The following is a 22,953-nucleotide window of genomic DNA, read 5'->3' on the forward strand; positions in this document are numbered from 1 at the left end:
CACATCGCCACCACCCCTCCGCTTCCACCTCCTTAGGCAAGGAGCTGATACTCCTCATGCGAGAAACAGTGAATCTGACTTCCTATTTCAAGCGAGGAGCATGAGCTCCTTGTCCGAGGAGCGATTTTCGCGGGGGGGGTGGGGGGGGGGGTTCAATTAGTAGCAGCGGTTTCTGGTTGATTAGTATTAGGTGTTTAATTAGAATAATTAATTTTAATTAGATTTAATTCTGATTTTAATAGTGGTTAATTAGAATTAATCAGTATAATTAGTAATCCCATTCTCTTTTTATAGGGTGTTTTGTGTCAAAAAGCTTATTTGAGATAAAAACGCAATTGCAGGTTTATTTATATCAAAAACAGTAAAAATGACTCATTTGATATTTTATAACAAGTTAAGAGGGTGAATTGATCCTTTATTCAAAAGGAATTATCTAAAATACTTATAAGCTACTAGAAGCTGAGTTAATGAAAGTCAAAAAAGTTAATGAAATCTACGTAACTCAATCTATTGTCCTAAAATTCATTCCAACAACTAGGCTAATGTTTAATATCAAACATGTAATGTAATTTTAAAAGTAACTCTATAATATATATATAAATAAGAGCAAATTATTTTAAATTCTGTGAAGTATAACATAGTTAACAGTTTGATAATGTTTATTTTAAAAGTCTATTTAAAAATCTTTCGGTTTTAATTCCGCTAATTATTAGAATCCTCCGTAATTTTAAAATTTACTTTCAAACGATTTGGTATCCTATCTTCAATTTTATGAATGATTTGATCCCTCAATTTTGATTCTGTTAAATGATTTAGTCCTTTAAATTAACAGAAGAGTCTCTCAATTAACAGAACTAAAATTGAAAGATTATTAAATGGATTTTTAAAATAAAAGGTACTAAATATTTCACAAATGTCAACGTAATTTGCTCAAAAAATAATTCAGCAACTAAAAAAACAAGATAAATATTGACATAAGAATCGTAATAATTTTATAACAATCATCTTCGAGGAGGGAATAGGATGAAAATGGGAATGGTAGAGAGTTGGTGGTGGGGCAATGGAATTTTGTTTTGATTGGATGGGAAAGTGGACCAAAGCCACGTAATGGTAGAATTGTTTGGATTTCAAAACTAAAAGAAGCTGAAATTCTAGGAATTCGGTCCATTTGGATTAGGTGTCTACTTCTAGTTCTGGATGAGTTTCTTTCTTTTTCACTTGCGTGTTACGGCGCCGTTTTTCATTTTCACTCAAAATAAAATTCCATTTCTTTTGCCACTTTTCTATCTTCAATCTTTTATCTTATCCATCAAAAACAAGTTGATGAATCATTTTCCTTTCACATAAACACCCTCAAAATTAACTTACCTTAAAATCAGGAGTAATATGTTTGTATTCCTTTTCTAATTGTTTAATTTAGATTGAAGATTTTTGAATAATCAAAATTTATCAATTTTATATAATTTATGGATTTCACCAAATAGTTATCTTTTATTTGGATTAAAAAAGTGTGAGAATTTATAAAATTTATATAATTTATGAATTTCACCAAATAGTTATCATTTATTTGGATAAAAAAGTGTGAGAATTTATAATTTTTATAAATTTATTATGTTTTGAAATCGTTTAAATTTTCAAAATTCATCATTTTTATATGTTACACATAATTACGATGAAAGGTAATATTATTGTTTGTTAGTATACTACAATCGAACTTGAACTAATTTATATATCACATTCAAAATCGAGTTTTGATTTGGTATAATCCGAATTTGAAAAGACATTTTTAAATCATTATAAATAGGATTATCAAAATAAAGTGACGGTCATACTTGGATCGTATCAACTAACTTGTTTGTAAAATAAATAAATAAAATTACTCTAAACCCAATCTTCGTCCTTCCGTTTCTCATAATTTACAGTTTCGTACGAATTGTTTAAAAATTAAACAATTTGTTATTTTAATTTTAATTTTGCAAACACTTACAACCTTCTGTTAAATACATGTATCAAATTGTAACAGAATAAAATGTGAATTATCAAATCGTTTGAAAATAAGGTACCAAATTGTTAACATAATTGAAAATGAGGTATCAAATCGTTAATATAATTAAAAGTGAGATACCAAGTCAGTTGAAAGTGAATATTAAATCGTTAACGGAACTAACAGAAGCCCTAAAATGTTGACAAACTCAAAACTGAAGTATCATATTGTTTGATTTTTAATAAATCTATATTAAAATGTGAATTATGACAAACGTGAGAAAATTTAGAATCACAAAATGAGATATCAAATTGTTTGAAAATAAATATTAAATTATTAAGAATTAACAAAAATTACAAAATGTTGGCAGAATTAAAACTGTAGTACTAAATTGTTTGATTTTCTTAAACTGTGAATTGTAACAAATGTGAGGGTTTTTAGAATATTTTGATCAAAAAATAACTATTTATATAGATGAGAAGACATGCGAGTAAATCGAGAAAAAAGAGAGAATCTAATACGTGTGCATAGTACAAAGATCCACATCCTCTGAAAATCCCATCTCCTCATGCATCCCCACTCACCTTTCCATGTGCTTCTTCTTTTCTATAGTCCCTCAACCTTTTTATTTTTCATAGCTAACCCTTATCTATTCTAATTAGTGATAATAATTTGTTTAAATAAGTTTATTTTGCATATTCAAACTAACTTAATTAATATTGTGACAACATTAAGATTTTTAAGCTTATTTATTGAACTTAGCACTATCCAAAAAAATTCATTTTTCTCTACTCTTAATTATGATTTTTAAATTATTGCATACACAATTCATATATAAAACAAATAAAGTCAAATGATTATGCATTATAATTGAAGTTAAGATAAATGGAGATTAATTATTAGTTTAGGTGACATGATGAGACCATCTAAACCAAATAATTGGATTACACAATGTCTTGATATCTTATCCAAATCACAAACATTTTAACTCATTTATGTATATTTAAATTCAATCAATTTCTTGTTTTCTCCATCAAATGAAAAGAGAAAAAGAATACCTACAAGCTATAATAGATTGATAATAATTCTTCCTTCTTAATCAAAAATCAAATTTTTAAATTTTAAATATAAAATATTTTAAAATCTTATGAAGGAATTTTATCAGGGTCCATTTTTTTTAACACTTGAGATATGGTTAGCTGAACAGATATCAATATTACACAGCGTAATTTTAAGTTATTCAGTTGGAATAATAAATTATAAAAGTCGAAATTAAAACCACGAATTTTGAAATGCAATTGAAGAACCTAGCCACCGAGAATAGACTTCACTCGCTACTTGGTTCAATCCGGTTTATATTAATTGGATAATAATTTTGAAAATCAAAATATTTATATTAAAAATAAAAATAAAAATAAATTGCCCAAAATAGACAAAATTAAATTTGGTAAGTTACAATATAGACAAAAAGGCAGAATCATAGAGCACCACTTAATTAAATTTACCAATTCTAGCCTTGCACTCTTTTTAAGCAAAACATAATCATAATTATTTTTACTCTCATCTCTCTCCCTACCTATATATATAAGAAACTTTCATTTTGGTAGTTTGAACTTTGAAGTTAGTAGTAATACACATAATAATAATTTTTATTATATAGTTTATGGCTTCTAAAGCTAGCATGACGGTTTCCACCTCTCCGAACGGCGGTGGCACGGTGGCGTCAAGCTCACCAAAAAGTGGCGGAAAGTGTTTGTGTTCTCCGACGACTCATGAAGGTTCATTTAGGTGCAGATTTCATAGGTCAAGGTCGTTCATGAAACGATCCAATTCTATGCCTACTAATAAATCTGTAAATTCTCTTTCTCCTAAGTCAGTTGAGTCTACTTAATTAATTAATATGTATAAAAATATTAATATATAGTCCATATTTCATATATATTAATATATAGTTAGACAGCAAATCCTCCTTTTTATGTACTTGTAAACTCTGTTATTAAAAAAGAAATGAAAACAGAGTTTTTTTGTGTGTGTAAATTAAGGATCTTTGTGATGTCTGATGTATAAACTGAAGGGGTTTTTAGTATTTTTGTTTTACTGAAATTTAGTAATCCAATGAGAATAAAGTTTTGATTTAATTTTTGTTGAGAATGAAGATTGATTACTCAGATGAACAGTTGGTTTAGATTATTAGTACTGTGCAGATTAATAATAAATTTTCCAACTCAAAATCTGAATGATAGGACACTTTTTTTTCTATATTGGTCCGATTATTAAAACAGATATAACTTAAAAATAGTATATTAAAATATATGAAAATGTGAAAATTTGACTTCTGCTGCCTTCTTATTATCTTCTACGTCTCTGGACCATAGCTGATATATGCTTTGAATGGCTTACAAATTAATAAGATTATCATTATATTTATCTCATTTTGTTTTACATAATTTTCGTTTCATTTAAACAAGTGAATATCTTTGACCAAGGAAATAAAAATCAGAACGAGTGAATGTCTATAGAGATAACATTACGGTTAGAGGCTCAACCATTCAATTTGATCAGCTTTGTTTTGTCAAATAATTAAAAAAAAACCTATAAAAATATGTGTCAATTTTGCTGATGAGTTCATGTCATTGTCTTTGATTTGAGTGTTTCCAAATTGTTGGAAAATGAAGTTGGAATAAAAATCATGGATTCAATTGGATGTACATCTCATCAAACATTTTCAAGTACAATTATTTATAAATTGTATGCTTGATAAGGACAAGACATAGATAGTGTTATTCATGTGATCGATCTTAGTACCATAAATAGCTATATGGAGATATTGGGTATGTTAAAATAAGGTATATACTTCATTTTTTAACAGACGTAAAATCTAATTACGTAAATAGTTAGTAGTTAAATTTTCTAAATTTTGAATCGGGCTTAAACCACTATCCTAATGAGAACTCAAAATGAAAACCTCATGAATACACTAAAGAGTGTTAGCCACATTCGTTTTCCATCAAATCTCATTAAATTAAATATATAACAGTTACATTCATAAGAAATTCATGATAATTCAAAAACGAAATCCAATGATCTGGCATGAAACAGACAACATGTTGTCTGATTCACAGATCTTACTTACGAAAACAAAAATAAATTATTAACTGTTTCGCTAATTAAGTACAGTGTTCAATCAATTTTCGATCAAACTTCATCCATCATCCATCACTCGCAAACTCACATCATCTGATTCAACCACCATTTGATAACTCCTTCATAAAAAAAGAGACAACAAACCTTCCACAGAGGAAGGACAACAAATCTTTCATAAAAAAAGGACAAAAGAAAAATTCAGAAAGAAAAAACAAACAATGAAAAAATAAATAAATCTAATATAACTCATAAACGATTTCATTTTGTTGTTGAAAATATTAATGAAAATATTAGTTATTTTATTGTTTCCTATGAAACAATATAAGGTAAATTTATTCAAAAACATCAATTTTCGAAAAAACAATATAGTTAATTAGTTTTTTCTAAACCCATATATATTTAATTAGTTAGAATGGTTTATTAGTCTCTACATATATAAGTTGGATGAGTTAGAATGGCACCATAGAAAGAGCCGAGAAAAAATGACGGCGTTAAAAAAAAGAGGCTAAATCTACTTTTGGATCTCTAAATTTTAATTTATTAGATTCCTCAACTTTTATTTGGCTTTATTAGATCTCTAAATTTTTATTTTTTAGTCCATTAAATCTCTAATTTTTTATTCATTGAATGTCTAAATTTTTGTTTTTTGGTTCATTTGGTCCTTAAATATATCTCCGTTTAAGGATCTAAAGGATCTAATGAATCAAAAATAAAAATTTAGGGACCTGAAGAAATCAAATAAAACTTAAAAGGTTTGATAAAGCAAAACAATATAATTTAGGGACCCAAAATGGGTTTAGCTTAAAAAAGAGAAAATAGAGGTTGAAGACCATGATGTACAAATTCTGAATTTTATATACATCATTTAGTATTTAAAATACAATTTAATCTTGATTTAATTAAGATATTACAAACGGGACGAGCAGTCTATAAATCCGATGTATTCATTGTTTCAATTTTTTTAAATGTATGAAACAAGCATTTCTAGCCGTTTCCGATTACTAACGTACTAAAAGGCAAAAAAAATTATTTTTATTTAAATTTATATATCAATATTAGGGGGGCTGCTGGTGCTTTTTAGGGGGGCTGCTGGGGCTAGCCTGAGGCTTTTGTAGCGGGTGATCTCCAGTTGGCCTGTTTCCCCTGTTTTTTTGCTTTTGTAGTTTCTGTTCCCTGTGCAGGTCTGAGGCTTTTGTAACAGGCCTGGGTTTTTTCTTCTTCTTGTTCGAGCTTAGTCTGTTAAGCTTAGTTTTAATCTCCCTTTTGCTTGTTTAGGGAGGTTTAGGTGTATTCTCTTTTGAGTTTATTCAATTGAGCCTTTTTAGTTGCTTTCTACCAAAAAAAAATATTAGAAAAAATCATAATTGTAATATCGGCATATTTAAAAATAATCTTTGACCTTTAGCGATCTGGTGATCAAAATATAGATAAAACATTCATTTGATATATTTTAAACAGCTAAAATACTGATATAAAATATATAAAAAAAAAAATTAGACACCTAATTATAAAAAAATTCAAAAAAATAGAATTGATATAATTTAAACAAAAAAATTGCAGAATATTTTTTGTTTAGTTAGAACTTTTTATGCCACATAATTTTGTAATGTGGGAAGGAATGTCACGTTAACGAAAACATCTAATCACATTAAGTACTGTATTTTCACAATATGAATTTTACTAATATTAGGGTCATAAATTAAAATAAAAAATATTGAATGACTAAATGAGAATGAAGATAAACATTAGGGTCATTTTTATCCCTTTCTCCTAAAGCGAAGAAGCAACATTGCCACATCATCAAACGCAACAAATCATGCCGTATTACCCACGAAAAAGCAGTAGCATACCACTTTTTAGTCTTTATTTTACTGTACCATCCAATAAAATAAAATAAAAAAACACACCATGGCAGGAAAAGCATCGTCTCAGCAATACGCGCCGCTACCAAGCCACCCCATACACCAAAACGTCATCGTTTTACCCTATTTTCATCCACCGCCGAACTCCACTTATCTCTTTCTCCGCCGCTGTCTCTTCCATACAACCGCCATCCTCCTCCTTTTCTCGGCCATATATTTTCTCTACCCATCAGACCCATCTGTCGGAATCGCTCGCATCAAACTCAACCATATCCGAGTCCACTCAGTACCGAAATTAACGCTAGACCTATCGTTCTCTCTCTTAGTCAAGATTAAAAACAGGGACTTATACTCGTTAGATTATGATTCACTTAATGTGTCAGTTGGGTATCGAGGGAGAGAGCTGGGTGTTGTTAGGTCTGAAGGAGGAAAAATTAGGGTTCGAGGATCGTCTTATGTTAATGCGACACTTGATTTGAATGGGTTTGAGGTTATTAATGATGTTTTTTATTTGATTGAGGATTTGGCTAGAGGTGTTGTTCCTTTTGATGCTGATACTATGGTTGATGGTCAATTAGGGTTCTTCTTCTTCAATATTCCTATTAAGGTTAATTCTTTTGCTCATCTTTTTAAATTTGATTTGATTTTTGGTTCTTTTTTTAATTTATATTAATTTGAGTTTAAATATTACTACACTAGATTAAATGTATGAATTCAGGGAATTTGGTTTCTATTTTTAACCATGGCTTGAATGCATTAAGGGCATAGGAATTCATTAGCACAGATATAGAATTTAGTGAGTTAAGAAGAAGGACTCATTGTGTAGTTATTTGTTAGCTGGAATTGAATCTGGAACAATGACTATGAAGTCATTCGGTGAAATTAGCAAGTCGCAGGTGATAATGTTAGCTCGAGAGCATCTTATTCTATGATCGTGTTCCTGGAACTGAAGGGCACTAGCTATGATGATATTAGTATTTAGGAAAGCGCTTGAAAATTGGAACTTTGAGAAATAGTCGATAAGCTCCGTTGATGCTGAATTCATAAAGCTTAATGAATACAGTAGAAGGTGGTGGATTAAGATGTTTATCACAATGGTAGAGTCGATTTTTTAGGCCGGTTGTATTGGTTGATATTGCACTTAGAATCAATCACCTTGGATTGATATATTAGTGGTCTTCCAATTATGAACAATAAATGGCAATGAATTGGCATGATGTGCCCTTGTTGCCATACTTGCATTTACATGTGGATTGGTGAACCAACAAAAGGGAGAAGAAGAAAGCCTTGAATGGTCCATTTCAATGAGAATGATGAATGAATAGTAGCATTTTACTCAGCCCAAAAAAAAAAGATGAATGAATGGTAGCTTTTGATTATTGGTTTATCGAAAATTTTCCAAGTTTTCGTAGTTGTGTTTTAAGGGTACATTCGCATAAATCAGTTCAGTAATATTCGTTTATAGGACAACCCTGGCTGCATCATATGCACTCTTTGCATTCCAGTTTTTGTGTTAACTGTTTACTACTTGAATTGATTTTTCGCAGTGGTTTAGTATTGACTGTTGAGTTACACGCTGAACTTGCATAGTCACTTTTTGTGGTTATATCTGTTGCTTTTTATGTTGTATATTTTACCGTTTATTTGTTAATATTCTGAATTCTGCAAATTAACCAAATGATATATTATAGCATCTTCCTTCTAGAGTGTAATTATGTTCCATATATGTTACAGGCAAGAGTATCATGTGAGGTGTATGCAAATACTGTCAATCAGACAATTGTCCGTCAAAATTGTTACCCTAAGGTGAGGAATTTCTCTTTAATATCGAATCAGGACACTAGAAATTCTTAGCCAGATTCCTCATCATCCAGCTTGCGTGCTAACCACAAACTGGTATCTGATTTTTCAGTGATAAACAGAAGTTTCATACAGATCTCTTGAAGAGCCGAGGACGTGGAGCTAGGTGCCGGAAGTAAATTGTTCGATTTTCCCAGCGGCCCTTTGAACAAGGGTACTACTAGCTCTTCTGTGCATTTATTGCCTGCCCTTTACAGTTTCATGTCAGATCATTTCGAGCTATATTAGCTTGTAATTAGTGTAAAGGATTCATTTTATCAAAGAACAAAAAAAATCCGTATAGCCAACTTATACAAAGCTGTTGATTCAATTCTGAATTTCTGATCTCAGTTTTTCTTAAAATTACAGTATCTAAAATTCATTGTATCCCCTAATTCAGTTACTAGAACCACATAAATACGTCACAAAGTAAAAAGCTAAAACATGTGAATGTTCATTATCAAGTGATATACGATCCTTGCTTCTCATGAATAAAAAATTACAGAATTCCACCAATAAAGTTTCTGTTGATTGCAGCAATGGAAGTTTCTGAAAATGACATTTTTTGATTTTGGTAGGGACAAGCATGGTTATCTATTTAAAAGAATATCAGTTTTTTTTTTCAAATAAAAGAATATCAGTTCATTGCTAATGGGCTAATGGCAGGTTACATTCTTACTATTACCAGCTTATTTACCAAGTTCTTCATTTAAAAATCAATTCTCATTCAAGTTGGATGAAAATTTGTGAATAAAAAATGAAAATTTTCTGAAATTCATTTCAATCCTTTTATTTTTTATCCGACCCAAGTTTACTTCAACTTGAGGAGTCATATTGACGAATCTACACCGTTTATTATAAAATAAATAGTGTAGATCAATTTAACTAAATTTTTTTTTTTTATCTACAACATTCATGGGATGGTAAAATGAATGCTGTAAATTCATTTTCTCTCAAGTTGAAATGAACTTGAGAAATTTTAGTCCGTAAATAAAAAAAACTCATTTTACCTCAAGTAATTAATACATCCCAAAAAGCTATTTGAGGAGACTCCAACAATTAAACCGTGAGCTAATCTCTGAAACAAAACAATTTATGAAAGAAACCTTTTGCTTTGATTCCCAACTAATAAAGAGTAGTGGGAATTTATACATGTTATAATTAGATGTAAATAGATTGATATGAAAATGAAATATAGACCGTTAATCAGTAGATGAAAGTGAAATCTACTATAATCAATCATCTACTAGACTGAATTTTGTACTTTTTAGTTGAGAAACTATAACCAAACAAATCAATAAACACCAGAAAGAGAATAAACAGTAGTTTATACAGTTATTACATATATATTCACTTGCTTGTAGTTAATCTACGACCCCATGCATAACCAACATGGTGATGCCTACACCTGAAGGATCCCGGGTGCGTCGTCGGAGAACAAACGCACCTCTTCATCGATGCACCATCAGCACCAGCACCACCAGCAGCAGCTGTCTCCGTCGTCCTTGCATGCTCAGTTACGTGCAGAAGGAGCCACCTTTGCTCCTCCACCAAGGTCCGATGGCTATGGCTGATCACAGAAATACACATGTTTGTCTTCAACAATTAATCCTAATTTGGGAGAGTTATTAATAGTTTCATGCGCAAGAAAGTGTTAAGAGAAAAAGCAAAGAATCTGAGTCATCTGACTATCTATGGGCTTATTATATAAGCAAAGAAAAGGAAAGAATAAAGAGAGATGGCTAAGTAAAGTTTAAGTGGGCATAATTTGATTCCTTTCAAGAAAGTGTTTGCTTTTAGTTTTTGTTTTAGGTTAAACTTAGACCTAACCAGAAATGGCTAGCCACTTGCACTTTAAAACCTTCCAAGTTTCACCCATTAGCCAAACCGAGACCGATGAGTGTTTATTCCACCGATCGTTATGTCATGTTATTTTTAGGACAAGTTAATGAATATTTGTGATTAATTTTTAATATTACATATTCTTTTTATATTCAATTTTCTACGTAGCTAATGCATTATTGATTTGTTGTTTGAAAAACATAGCACAACGATTGTGTTGTATAATTTTTCGAAAACCGGAATATGGCCGAATATTAGGATGGGCAGAAACCGCAAAAAAGAGGATTAGGTCGACCGCTTTTCCCAAGAAAGGCAAAAGAAATAGACGACACGGGGTAATTTGATTCTGCCAAATGGCCACATCTATACAGTCATGCACATTCCACTTGTTATCTGCTAAGTGGCAAACACTCATATGTATCTAAATAAAGATCCAGTGGCTGCTGTATTTGCATGGGATGAGCACAAATTTGTTAGTTTTTAGTTTTGGAAGTATGGATAGGGTTTTTGTTTTGAAGAATGGATAAAGATGGTGAACCAGATGTTGGTGAGATGAAGACAAATTGTGATTGAGTTCATTTGGATGGGTAGTGATTCGTGAGGTGAGGTGATCGCTGCAAAATGCAAATGGTGGTGCCGTTCCCCATATTTCAATAGGATTTATATAAGGCTAAATGCATCATTAGGTCCCTTTATTTTCTAAAAACAATTATGTGATTTTTTTTCAAATTTTGTCTTTTTCTAGCTCATTTTCAAATTGAAAAAAGCGGGTATTATACTCGCCGTAAAATACATGTGAGACCGAATATAAGGCCTTACTTGGTTGGGGGTAAATAGACTAGAAAAGTTTTATTTTCCGGGAAGTAGTAAATTTTTTTTGCTTGGTTCAATTTTTATATTTTACTTCCCGGGAAGTTGGATGTTTGACTTTCCTTTAACTAGAGAAACTTCCCTAACAAAACTCAAGAAAGTATAACTTCCCTAACACTTTTGTTGGTTTTTCCTAATTTAATCTTAATTCTTTTCTTTTCTTTTTTTAAAATTCATATAAAATATTTTTATTTATTTCAAAAAATATACTTATATTATTTTATAATTGTTATTTATAATAAGTAAATAGTTTTAGTAAATATTTTATATTATGTAAAATTCAAATAAAAAAATATAATTTTAAAATTTTAATATTTAAAAACTCTCCTAAATAGTACGTGAATCGTAAAATAAAAGATAATAAGCAAAAATTAAATTATTTATTGCTCGATTTTTGGACATTTATGTCTTTTAGTTAAAAATATAGTATATTATATTAAAATTAATTTTGTACTTCCCGGGAAGTAAAAATTGAAACAAGTAACATTTAACAAATTTCCGGGGAAGTTAACTTCCCGAGAACTACACTTCCCGGGAAGTTACTTCCAAGAAATTGCTATAAAACGAACCAAGCGAGGCCTAAATGTCCATCTGATGTGACATGTTGGCAAAATACTTAGAGAAGAACCACATAAATAATTAAACATTTGTAAGTATAAGGCATATTGAGTAAAAAAAACTTGAAAAGTAAAGTATTTAAACACAAATTTAAAGGGCTTTGTTCATATATGCTTGAATTGGGCTTGGACTTTTTATAAACACTCTTCCATTAAAATTTTAGCACATATACGCCTTTTTTGTTTAAAAGATAGCAAATATGCCTTTCACCATAACAGACTCTAATACCGTTAAATATCTCCATCTTCTCCGATGAACAACGACAGTTTCTTCTTCAAATCAATAAAAATTAGGTTATTCAAAAATTAAAGTTGAAGATAAAACAGCTAATCTCCAAAATTGTTCCGATTTCTGCTGATTTCTCCAAAAATTTCAGATAATTGAATAATTAATCAGATTTGTCCCGTATATTCAAGTATTTGTCTGACTTCAAGCATTCAATCTCTCATCTAATTCAGGTACGTGATTCAAATTTAATCAATTACTCAATTAATGTCTTAGTAAGTTTTCATTAAATTCAATTTTGTAATAACAAATTATAATATCTCTGTTTTAGTTTCCATTCTATTTAGAGAGATCTGAAATTTTTTAGGTTTTTCTTTGAAATAAATTACAATTATGATGAATGAGTTTTATTTTATGCAATTTTTGAATCGATTTCTAGGTTATAACTGTGCAATTATATTTGGCACTATATAAGAACGTTTTTCATTAAAAGATTTAGACAAATACAAAATAAGAATTCTCTATATAAAATTATGATTGATCTGTTTGAATATAGTTGTTAATAGCTCTATTAATTATCTCTGCAATGTGTGCAAATTAAGTTTATGGCATTTTAAATTAACTGTCATGGTTAAATATTATTAGGAATAAGTTCAAAGCATATTTTGATTTTTTTTGTTTTTGTTTTTCTGTTTAGTACATGGAAAATATTCCAGTATTCATTCATTATAATGGAGAGTGGAATCAGAGTATGGACTACATCAATTTTGATGTTACTGGAATGGTTTTGCCGGATGAATGTGACTACATCAGTTTACTACAGAAACTAAATAATCAACTGGAAAGCAACCAGAGAGCTACTGAACTAGAAGTCAAGTACCAAGTGAAGAACGGATATCCATTTTTGAAGATACAAGATAATGCTACTTTATTCTTTTACAAAGAGCTCAAAAAACAAGATGGAGATTGCACAAAGTATCCATTGTGCATATCATTTGCCAAAAGTCAAAGGGACGTCAACTTCTTTGATTCAACTTTATTATTGACTAATACCCAAATCAGAAGCATTCATACAGCTGCTGCCTCAAGCTCAAAAACTACGTCAGAAATGATGTCATTTAATGGAGAAGCAGACGGTAGCATTTCAAAGGCAGTCCTTTGCGCAAACTATGCGAGTAATGACTTTGATGGCGAGGACGAAGAGATAGAGAGCAAGTTTGATGATGCGAATGTGATATCGAATAGAAAACATCCAGAAATTGATCAAGGGCAGATTTACAAAGACAAAAAAACTTTGAGCACGGTTATGAGCTTCTACGCGATAAAGAATCACTTCCAATATAAGGTGAAGAAGTCATGTAGAAGACAGTTTTTCTTAGATTGTTGGGATGAGAGATGTGATTGGAAATTAAGAGCTTCAAGAAAAAGAAACACAAGCATGTTCATGATAAGGAAGTTGAACAATGTTCATATTTGCCCATTAGAATCAAGAACAAGCAACCAAAGGCAAGCAACATCAGCAATCATTGGAGAGTGCATTAAGTCAAAATTTCTGAGTTTAAAAACAGTTTACACGCCGGGAGATATATTGAGGGACATGAAAGAAGACTACGGTGTAAACATCAACTATACAAAAGCTTATAGATCAAAGGAGATGGCTCTTGAAAAAATAAGAGGAAGAGCCGATGATTCATTTGGAAAGCTGCCGTCTTATTTATATCTCCTACAAATTGCAAATCCAGGATCATTTGTGAGATTACAAACTACAGAAGACAACAGCTTTCTCTACGTGTTCATGGCTTTAGATGCTTCAATAAAAGGGTGGACTTCGTGTATGCCTTTGGTAGCAGTTGATGGCACATTTCTAAAGTCAGCTTATGGTGGAACACTGCTCTCAGCAAGTACACAAGATGGAAACGGCAAAATTTTCCCCTTAGCGTTTTCAGTGGCAGATTCTGAAAATAATGAATCATGGGAATGGTTTATTCAAAATTTAAGAGAGGCATTTGGATTGAGGGAGGGAATGTGTATTATTTCGGATCGGCATGAGAGCATCAAAAATGCAATTGGAAAGGTATATCCTGAAGTTAGCCATGGAATATGTACCTTTCATTTGTACAACAACCTCAAAACAAATTTCAGGAAGAAATCAAAAGATTTCAGAAAAACATTTTTCAAAGCAGCAAGGGCATACACTAAAGATAAATTTGAATTTTACATGGATGAAATTGATGAGATGGATGCGCGTATAAGGCCGTATCTAGAAAAAGTGGGGTATCCAAAATGGGCGAGGGCACATATTACAAACAATAGACATTTGATGATGACAACAAATGTGGCAGAATCTTTGAATGCAAAAATTAGAGGTGCAAGGGAACTACCAATAACACCTTTGTTAGAGTACCTACGAGCATTGGTTCAAGAATGGACATATACAAATAGGTTCTCAGCCATGTCAACCTTCACAAGCGTTTCAAAAAGAGCTGAAAACATGCTACATGAAAACTACATTGATTCGCTGAAAATGAAGGTCAGATTTACTTGTTATATATCCTAATAAAATGTGTGTGCATTTTGGTGTATGCCCTTATTTTATATTTGTTTCTTTTGTGTTCATTAACATGTGTCGGCTTTAATTAATTGTTGCTGTTTATGATAAAATGAGTGTCCAGTTTGGATTTTTGTAGCTTGACAGTAGCTTAGTTGTGACTTTTAAATAGATTTTTTGTAATTTTAAACATTAATCGTAACTGATCTTGAATTGCAGGTATCAAAATCAACTGATCAACTAAGTACGGTTTATGAACATGACCTGATATTCACAGTAGATTTGAAAGAAAAAACTTGTACTTGTAGAAGATTTCAAATGGACAAACTTCTGTGTCCACATGCCATGGCGTTACTAAAAGAGCTACACCAAGAGCCTTATAGGTACTGTTCAGAATACTTTGGAAAAGAAATGATGTTAAAAACTTATGAAGGGATAGTATATCCAGTTGACAATCAAAACTTGCCTAGCATACCAACAAATGTTACAGAGAAAATAGTCCTGCCGCCACATGGAAAAACCAAGTCAGGAAGACCAAAGAAGAGGAGAATTAAAGGGCCATGCGAATCTACAAATCAGAACAAATGCAGCAGGTGCGGAGTTTACGGACACAACAGGAAAACGTGCCAAAATGCCCCAAAAAAAATTGATTGTAATTCTTTAGTTATTTGATTTTTTTTAAATATATTATGATTTTATGATTCAAATTCAAACAAGAATATGAAATTATTATTCAATAAATACACATTTTAAAAATATCTTATGTTTTTTTATTTTTATTTAAAGATAGCAATTAATGAATTACAAGTAAAATCGTATGAAAAACACATGGCTATGGTTTTCGCTATAAGTATTATTTAAGTAGCTTTTGGTCAGCTAATTAGTAGCTCATTAGTAGCTCATTAGTATGAGGTCTTGGAAAAGGTTTAAATTTACCTTATGATAATTCTTTATGTTAAAAAAATGGACTTCTTTTCATAAGTAAGCTACTATATTAAATATTTATTAGATACATTCTGATCAGATCATCAAATTCAAATTAAAAAATACATTTATTGTACAATTATAAAAAAATCTAAGCAGCTTTATGGTAGCTCATGAGCACCTACAAATTCAAGCAGATTTATGGTAGCTCATGAGCAGCTTTTTGGTCATAAATATTTCATAAGATGTGAAAATATATAAAAATTTAAACTTAGAGTATAAAGATCTGATCATAACATAATAGAAAGAAAAAATCCAACAAACTCCATATTTTTAGACAAAGTATCAAAGTATCATAATTCATATTAAAAAATCACTTATTCTCTATTTTGATAATCTTCCTTTTCCCCCTGTCTTGTTCAACCTTTGATTCAGCTCCAATGTCTTTAATCTCTGCTTTGATCTTCTTCCTTTTCCCTCGTCCTTCTTCTACAGTTGGTGCAGCTTGAGTATTGGTTTCCTCCATTGGTGGTTGCTTTGACAGTGCGTGAGCATACAACAAAGTACAATATCTAGACCTCATATTTTCAATCGAGATACGCAAAGGCACCTTCCTCCCTTCGATGATATACTCAGCAAATGCAGCCACGAATACACCACAATCACTACATATAAAAAAGAAACATAATATAATCACCAAATTGTATCACAAAAAGAAAAAAATCAAATTACAATATCATAAACACAACCATAATATAAACAACGCATATTAAAATGTAACCAGAACATTTAATCAAATTTAGGAGAGAACGCTACTCATTCATATGCATTAAAAAGAGAAATAAATGAACGAATGAAAAACACAAACATAAATATTTACCTGTCAGATTGTGTTGGTAAGCCATCAACTTGAGACAAAGCAAAAGGTTCAAATTTGGTTTTCCCAACATAAGCAGGAGAAGACAAATCAATAGCTTTGATAGACGATAGTAGATTACCCATGACTAACAACCTTGGAATCAGGACACAATACCCCATAACCACTTCAGCCGCCGTTCGGTTGAGAATAGGTGACTTTTTAGAGTTGTATATATAAATGCACCTATCCTTGAACGATAAACGCGCCAATATCCAATGCCAACTATTTCCCACATGAATAGGAAATAAAACGTCGTCAACTTCACTCCAAGGAGTACCCATAAAAATCTTCTTACCCCGCATATAATCAAAAATCAAAGCGTCCCCTTTTAAAAACTTTTCAGCATCAGAAGTCGACAAATATGAAGCATACAAACTTTGCATGCGTCTATCAAAGATATTGTCAGCAGTGGTGCATCTCACATTAGACCTCGACTTTTGCTTCTCCCTCAAAAAATAAAACAGCACGTCGATATGCTGAAAATATAAATTAAAATTTGCAAATAACTTATCAGTAAATTACAAGTAAATTAGTAGTAAATTTGTTTTATTTACTAAAAGTAAGAGTAGTAAAAAAACTCACGGAACATGATAAAGGCAGACCACTGTAGTTCAGATAAGAGAACCATGTTTTTTGCTTATTTGATCAACATACATCTCAAAGGGAGGTGCAATCTCATTGTCCTCAGGAGAATAATGCTTGTACCTAAAAAAATAAAAAATAACATTATTAAAATAAGTCACAAATATATTTTATAAAAACAAATTTATAGATAAAAATATATTTACCTGTTTTTCTCTTTAAATCCTTTCCCAAGCCATAAATCAAACTCAATTTAATTGCAAAAATCAAATGATGCATCAATATCATTTAAAACCGGAGCAGCATCATGTACTACAGCAGTCAGATTTGCATGAACGAGGTTGGCATTCTAAAGAGGCAAAAACAAACAATTTAAAGAATCAATAAATAAAAAAAAAAAAAACTGACAAGCAACAAAATAAATAAAATTAACAAAATTAAAATAAAAAAATACCAAATTTGAGGGTAATGACTCTGAAACAGTCTCAGCCAATACATGACTCGGATGTTCATGAGCAGACGTGCACTCAGTATTCTAAAAGAGAAAAAAAATGATACATGTAATAATTAATAATTAAGTAACAAACATTCTACATCCTTTAAAATAGTATCGATGTTGCATTGTGCATCCTTTAACGTCTTATCGATGTTGCATTCTGCAGCCTTTACGATTTCAGGCTCAACTTCATCACTAGAAACTTTATCAAACTCATTTGCTGCTTCATCAACTTGAGATAAATTAGTTTGATCTTGTTGCTCAACCTCCTTTTTATTCTCTACTGCCGTATCATCCTCCGCCAAATTGTTCTTTTTTTCCACAATAGGTTGAACAATATTGCGATTGATCACCTATATAATAATATAAGTTTGTCGTTTCATATTAGTACATCACTATGTTGCTTAAAAAATTGATACAAATACATAATAGCTTAATTATTTTACCTTAAACGATATATCCTCCTCCTTGTCATCAGACCCATTATCACTAATTGAAGCTCCATTATGCTGTTAAAATAAACAAAAAAGAGAAAAAATCAGTAAATAAATACTAGTTAAATTAAGCATATCATAAGTAGTTTAGATGTGAAATGTAAGTAGTTTAAAGGTATATCAGTAGTAGTTCAAAAGTAGATTGCAAATTTTAACAAAAAAATTACTTACCAAGTTTGTCTGCTCTTCAATTACATTTGACCTCTTCTTGATTGAATCAAGAACTTTAAAAAGATTAGTAAACTGAAGAGTCACATAATCTTTAAAGCAGTTCAAATCTTCCACAATTTTATTTTGAGAAGAAACCACCGTCTGCAGCTCTTTCTCAAAATGATCAAGATGCAATCTTTTCTTTGGTAAAGCTGAAGATGATGCCTCACCACCTTGATACTCAGCTTTATCATCTTCTGAATCAGATAAATTCTCGCTCACCTCCTTCTTCTTATCCTTTCCCTTGATAAAAAAATGAGCAAAGTCCAACTTTTTCATCTCCTCAACAGAAGGAGTGATTTTCCTCAACTTCATCTGTACAATGAAAAAGAGAAAAAAACAAAAAATAAGAAAATATAGATTGTATAATTTTTATTTTTAAAAAAAGACAACACTAACCTGTTTTCCACTCAAAGAGAAGAAAGGCTTCTCTAATTCCGCAATGTCAGGATTATTGTCAACTTTCCATCTCAAAATCCTTGGGATAGCATCACCATTCTCCAAAATTGCAAGGTTATTGACCGCGACAGGGCAACATTCATAGAACCAACATTGCAAGGCATAAATGAAAACAGCCAGCCGATAAAATGGGGTTTTACCTTCTTCTTCATATTGCTTACTTTTCCCTTTCAACTTATCCTTTAAATCATCTATCCCACAATTAAAACAATCCAGTCCCCATGGAAATTCATTGCACTCAATTGACTCAATTATGTTAAGGTTGACTATGGAAACACGTTTTACGTTTTGAGACGAAAACAGAAACACATCAAGAAAATACAAAATTGCTATTTTAACTCCATCTTCCGGACTAGACCATCTCCTAGTGACAAAAAAATCCTCTAAGGCTTGCTTATTAAAACAACTAAGGTCCTTAAAATATTTGTCAAAGATCCCATCAGATGTGTTTCTAAACCTAAGTTTACTAATATCTCCATGACATTTCAAACCTGTAACTAAGGCAAACTCATCAATCCCAAATTTCAGTCTCACTCCCCCAATATTAAACCACAATTCATTTGCATTCGGTTGGTTAAGCAACCTCAATAAAAGGAAATGCAAAACTTGTGTTTGAACCTTAAAAACTGGCATATCAAGAAAATAACCAAAGGGACTCTTTCTAAACAAATCTAACTCAACATCATTCAATTTGGTTTTTAACTTTAAAATGGGATCATGATTTAAAGTAGTTTGCACTTTTGCTACAAACCATTCATCAACAGGTATAGCATATTGCCAAATCTGAAAAAAAAAACCAACATAAAAACATATACAAGTAATCAATCACACAATGCTCAATTATTTGTAAACTAAACATACAAAATCATATTTGCAGCATATTTTATTACAAAAAAACATTGACCTTAGGCTGATTATCAACATCAGTAAGTGTTTTCTTCGAATTACTTCTTAAACCAGCACGATTTCCATCTTTTCTTGTCGCACTGACTTCATCTTTCCTTGGTGTGACTTTTTTTATTATGTTTAGACACTGACTTTAATACCATTTTCCTGAAATATATTGCCAATAATCTAAAGAGTCAATAACTTCTATCATACTAATTGTGAAATTTGGATCATAAAGCAAGTAAGGACATCACCAAAAACAAAGGCATCAAAAAACAGTTTACTTTAAAATTCCTATATTAATAAGTTAAAAACCTAACACATTCCATGTAAAATATGTTAAATATATTCACTTATAATATACATAAGGAAAAATATGAAAAAAAACATGCTTATATACTGTCAATTTAATTTTAACCTAATGTCAAACAACTGTCAATATACAGTCAAACAACTGTTAAGCCAGATACATAAAATACCTTTTTTGAAATACCTATAGTAAAAAAATATAATGTAAGGAAGAATGTTACATAACAAAACAAAATTGAACATAAAAACATAAAATTACAAATAAACAATGAAATTAGATTAAGAATATAACATCTGGCAAAAAATATATCTGAAAATACTTTTAATAAAATGAGAAAATAATGAAAAAAAACACATTTTAAAGTTTGAAATTAATGAAGCAGGATTAAAAAACAGCATCAAAAACAAAATATACTACTAATCATTTAAATAAAAAAAACACTAATTAAAAACAAAAAAAAAACTGTTCAAGCACAACCTTTAGTGATCAAATAAAAAACTTACTTAGACACCAAAAACCGTCAATTCCTTGTTTCACAACAGCACCAAAAAAACTTCTGCTGATAACAAACGGTTGCGTCACGTCAACAAAGTAAATTCACAAATTTTCCTAAAAACATGATAAATAAAAAACACAAATGAGAAAAATAAATAAAGTGAAAAAAATTGCAGCAAATAAAAGTGTAGTCTGATAAAATAAATCAAACAGGTAACAAAAATAAAAATGAAAAACAACAATGTTCATAGTAAGATAAAATTCCATCATATCTGCAAATAATACAATCAGTCTACCAATCATTAAAAACCAAATAAAAATTCTGGAAAACCTAAAATTAGATACATATCATCAAAAAATTGACAGTTGCATGAATAAATACACAATCCTAAAATCAAATAAGCTTCAAACATTAAAAACTAGGTTTTAGATAAATAAAAATAAAGACTCCACCAAATTCTTGAACAGGAAAATCAACCTGAACCTAAATAGCCACCATAATCACACACTACAAAATTGAATACAGAATATTGAGAAAAATGAAAAAAAAAACAATAAAACTAAATAATCAAATGACAAAATCCAGAAATACAAAAGAAGTAAAATCATGGCATTCGATAAGCTTATGTACTGATTTTACAAATAAATTAAAAAACACGAAGAAAACCCATAAATTAAAATAAAAAAAAATCGAGAAACGATAATTTGAAAAAAGAAATTCAAATACCTAAATCAAGTATTTTACCTTTAGATTAGAGATTGAAGCATGTATCAGTGATCAGACTAAAACAGGAATGGAAGAGGGGATGATTCAGCCGGAAAAAGAAAATCTGGCGAAGAAAACGGTGAAATCAAACGGAGAAAAAAGAAAAGAGACGGCTAAAGAATGGCTAAAGAAAAAGGCGTAATTGTGGAAACAAAGAATTAAAAAAAGCGTACGCATGAAACCCTAAAAGTTGAGAGGGCATATGTGGAAAATTTTTTAAAAAAGGGGTACAGCGCGTCATTTCCTCAAATTTAAAAGCATAAAGGGCCTTCTATTATTATTTTTAACATGAAATTTTTTAACTATTTAAGGTGATTGGGCTATACAATCACAATTTGCATCCATAAGAGATCCGTGAAATAAAAAATAAATAATACACGGATTTATTGAATAACAAATAAAAAATTAAAAATACACATACCTTTTGCTGAATTAAGCCGAATTTTGAAGTAGAGCTAATATGGGATCACCGAGATTAAAACAGTTGTAGGCAGCTAATATTTCAGAAGTTGGCCAAACCTTCAAAAAATTCTCGCTAATAAAAGTGAAATAATTTTCGTTAATAGCAAGTGACAATTTATCAAGATTTTATTGCATCTAAAAGACTGTTTGATATATAAAAAACATTATTTTGAATAATTAGCTAAAAATCAGTTTTTATAAATGAAGATTAGTGTTACTTACTAGCTTCAAGTTAATTAGTGTTGTTGACGACGAGTTTAAATCCAACAGTGAATTGTTCAATCATTTTTAAGATTCAAGTAATTTTTACGTTATGCTAGGATTTTATTATAATTGAAAAGATTTAACCAGAGTTAAGATATATTGATAAAAAGAATTAGTACGAGAAGTTTTGATTAGGATTTACCAATTCTATTGTTCTTTTATTTTTAATTTTTTTTTCTTTATTTCGTTTCTAGATTTTTTTGGTGCCTTATATGGTATTTGTATTTTTAAAAATAATTTTATATTTTTTTTCTATTTATTACTTAATTTTTATACGTTCGATCACAGTTTTACTTGATCTTTTTGTGTGCAACACACTTTTGTTAAGGCCAAACCCATCTTGAAGTCCTTATATTTTAATCCTTTGTTTATTTGGTCTCCCTCCAAAGTTATGTATTCATTAGATCCTTATACTTCGCTAATTTTATTTAAAAGATCATTTTTTGGATGAGATCATCACGTGTGTGTTTAGCTGCCGTTACAGATATCACATGGGAACATGATTAAGTGAATTTGAGTTAATAGGTTAAATTGTTTTATTTTTTATTTTTTATTTATCTAATCCTTATACTTTTAAATTTTTATTTATCTAGCCTTATATTTTTAACTTTTTATTTATTTGGTTTCTCTTCCAACAAATAATTCATAAATTCAAAATATATTAAATATAGGAACTAAATAAAGATAAAATTTTGAAAAAAGACCAAATAAATAAAAAGATGAAAATATAGGAATCTGAAGATGTTTTTATT

At 30.3% G+C, this 22,953-nt stretch overlaps 4 protein-coding genes across 4 annotated transcripts; 2 read left to right on the plus strand and 2 right to left on the minus strand.

Moving 5' to 3' along the window:
• Positions 1-6,999: 6,999 nt before the first annotated feature.
• On the plus strand, positions 7,000-9,167 carry LOC126667951 (uncharacterized). Its single transcript, XM_050361107.2, has 3 exons — positions 7,000-7,597; positions 8,725-8,796; positions 8,903-9,167. Exons 1-3 carry the CDS (start codon positions 7,037-7,039, stop codon positions 8,903-8,905), a joined length of 636 nt encoding a protein of 211 aa, XP_050217064.1. The 5' UTR covers positions 7,000-7,036; the 3' UTR covers positions 8,906-9,167.
• Positions 9,168-11,190: 2,023 nt separating this feature from the next.
• Positions 11,191-15,604, plus strand: LOC126668765 (uncharacterized). Its single transcript, XM_050361944.1, has 5 exons — positions 11,191-11,218; positions 11,417-11,500; positions 12,556-12,617; positions 13,082-14,914; positions 15,152-15,604. Exons 1-5 carry the CDS (start codon positions 11,191-11,193, stop codon positions 15,602-15,604), a joined length of 2,460 nt encoding a protein of 819 aa, XP_050217901.1.
• A 423-nt stretch (positions 15,605-16,027) lies between these two features.
• On the minus strand, positions 16,028-17,870 carry LOC126667955 (uncharacterized). The gene is made up of 6 exons (XM_056104725.1): positions 17,812-17,870; positions 17,430-17,480; positions 17,358-17,379; positions 16,737-17,251; positions 16,234-16,521; positions 16,028-16,037 (listed from the first exon to the last, which is right to left on the minus strand). Exons 1-6 carry the CDS (start codon positions 17,868-17,870, stop codon positions 16,028-16,030), a joined length of 945 nt encoding a protein of 314 aa, XP_055960700.1.
• On the minus strand, positions 17,364-20,817 carry LOC126667949 (uncharacterized). Its single transcript, XM_050361104.2, has 8 exons — positions 20,718-20,817; positions 19,921-20,069; positions 18,957-19,799; positions 18,519-18,872; positions 18,300-18,362; positions 17,812-18,206; positions 17,564-17,706; positions 17,364-17,480 (listed from the first exon to the last, which is right to left on the minus strand). The coding sequence occupies exons 3-6, from the start codon at positions 19,647-19,649 to the stop codon at positions 17,925-17,927; spliced, it is 1,392 nt and encodes a 463-aa protein (XP_050217061.1). The 5' UTR covers positions 19,650-19,799; positions 19,921-20,069; positions 20,718-20,817; the 3' UTR covers positions 17,364-17,480; positions 17,564-17,706; positions 17,812-17,924.
• Between the last annotated feature and the right edge of the window lie 2,136 nt (positions 20,818-22,953).

This window comes from Mercurialis annua, linkage group LG2 (assembly GCF_937616625.2).
Source record: "Mercurialis annua linkage group LG2, ddMerAnnu1.2, whole genome shotgun sequence".
In the NCBI taxonomy this organism is placed as follows: domain Eukaryota; kingdom Viridiplantae; phylum Streptophyta; class Magnoliopsida; order Malpighiales; family Euphorbiaceae; genus Mercurialis; species Mercurialis annua.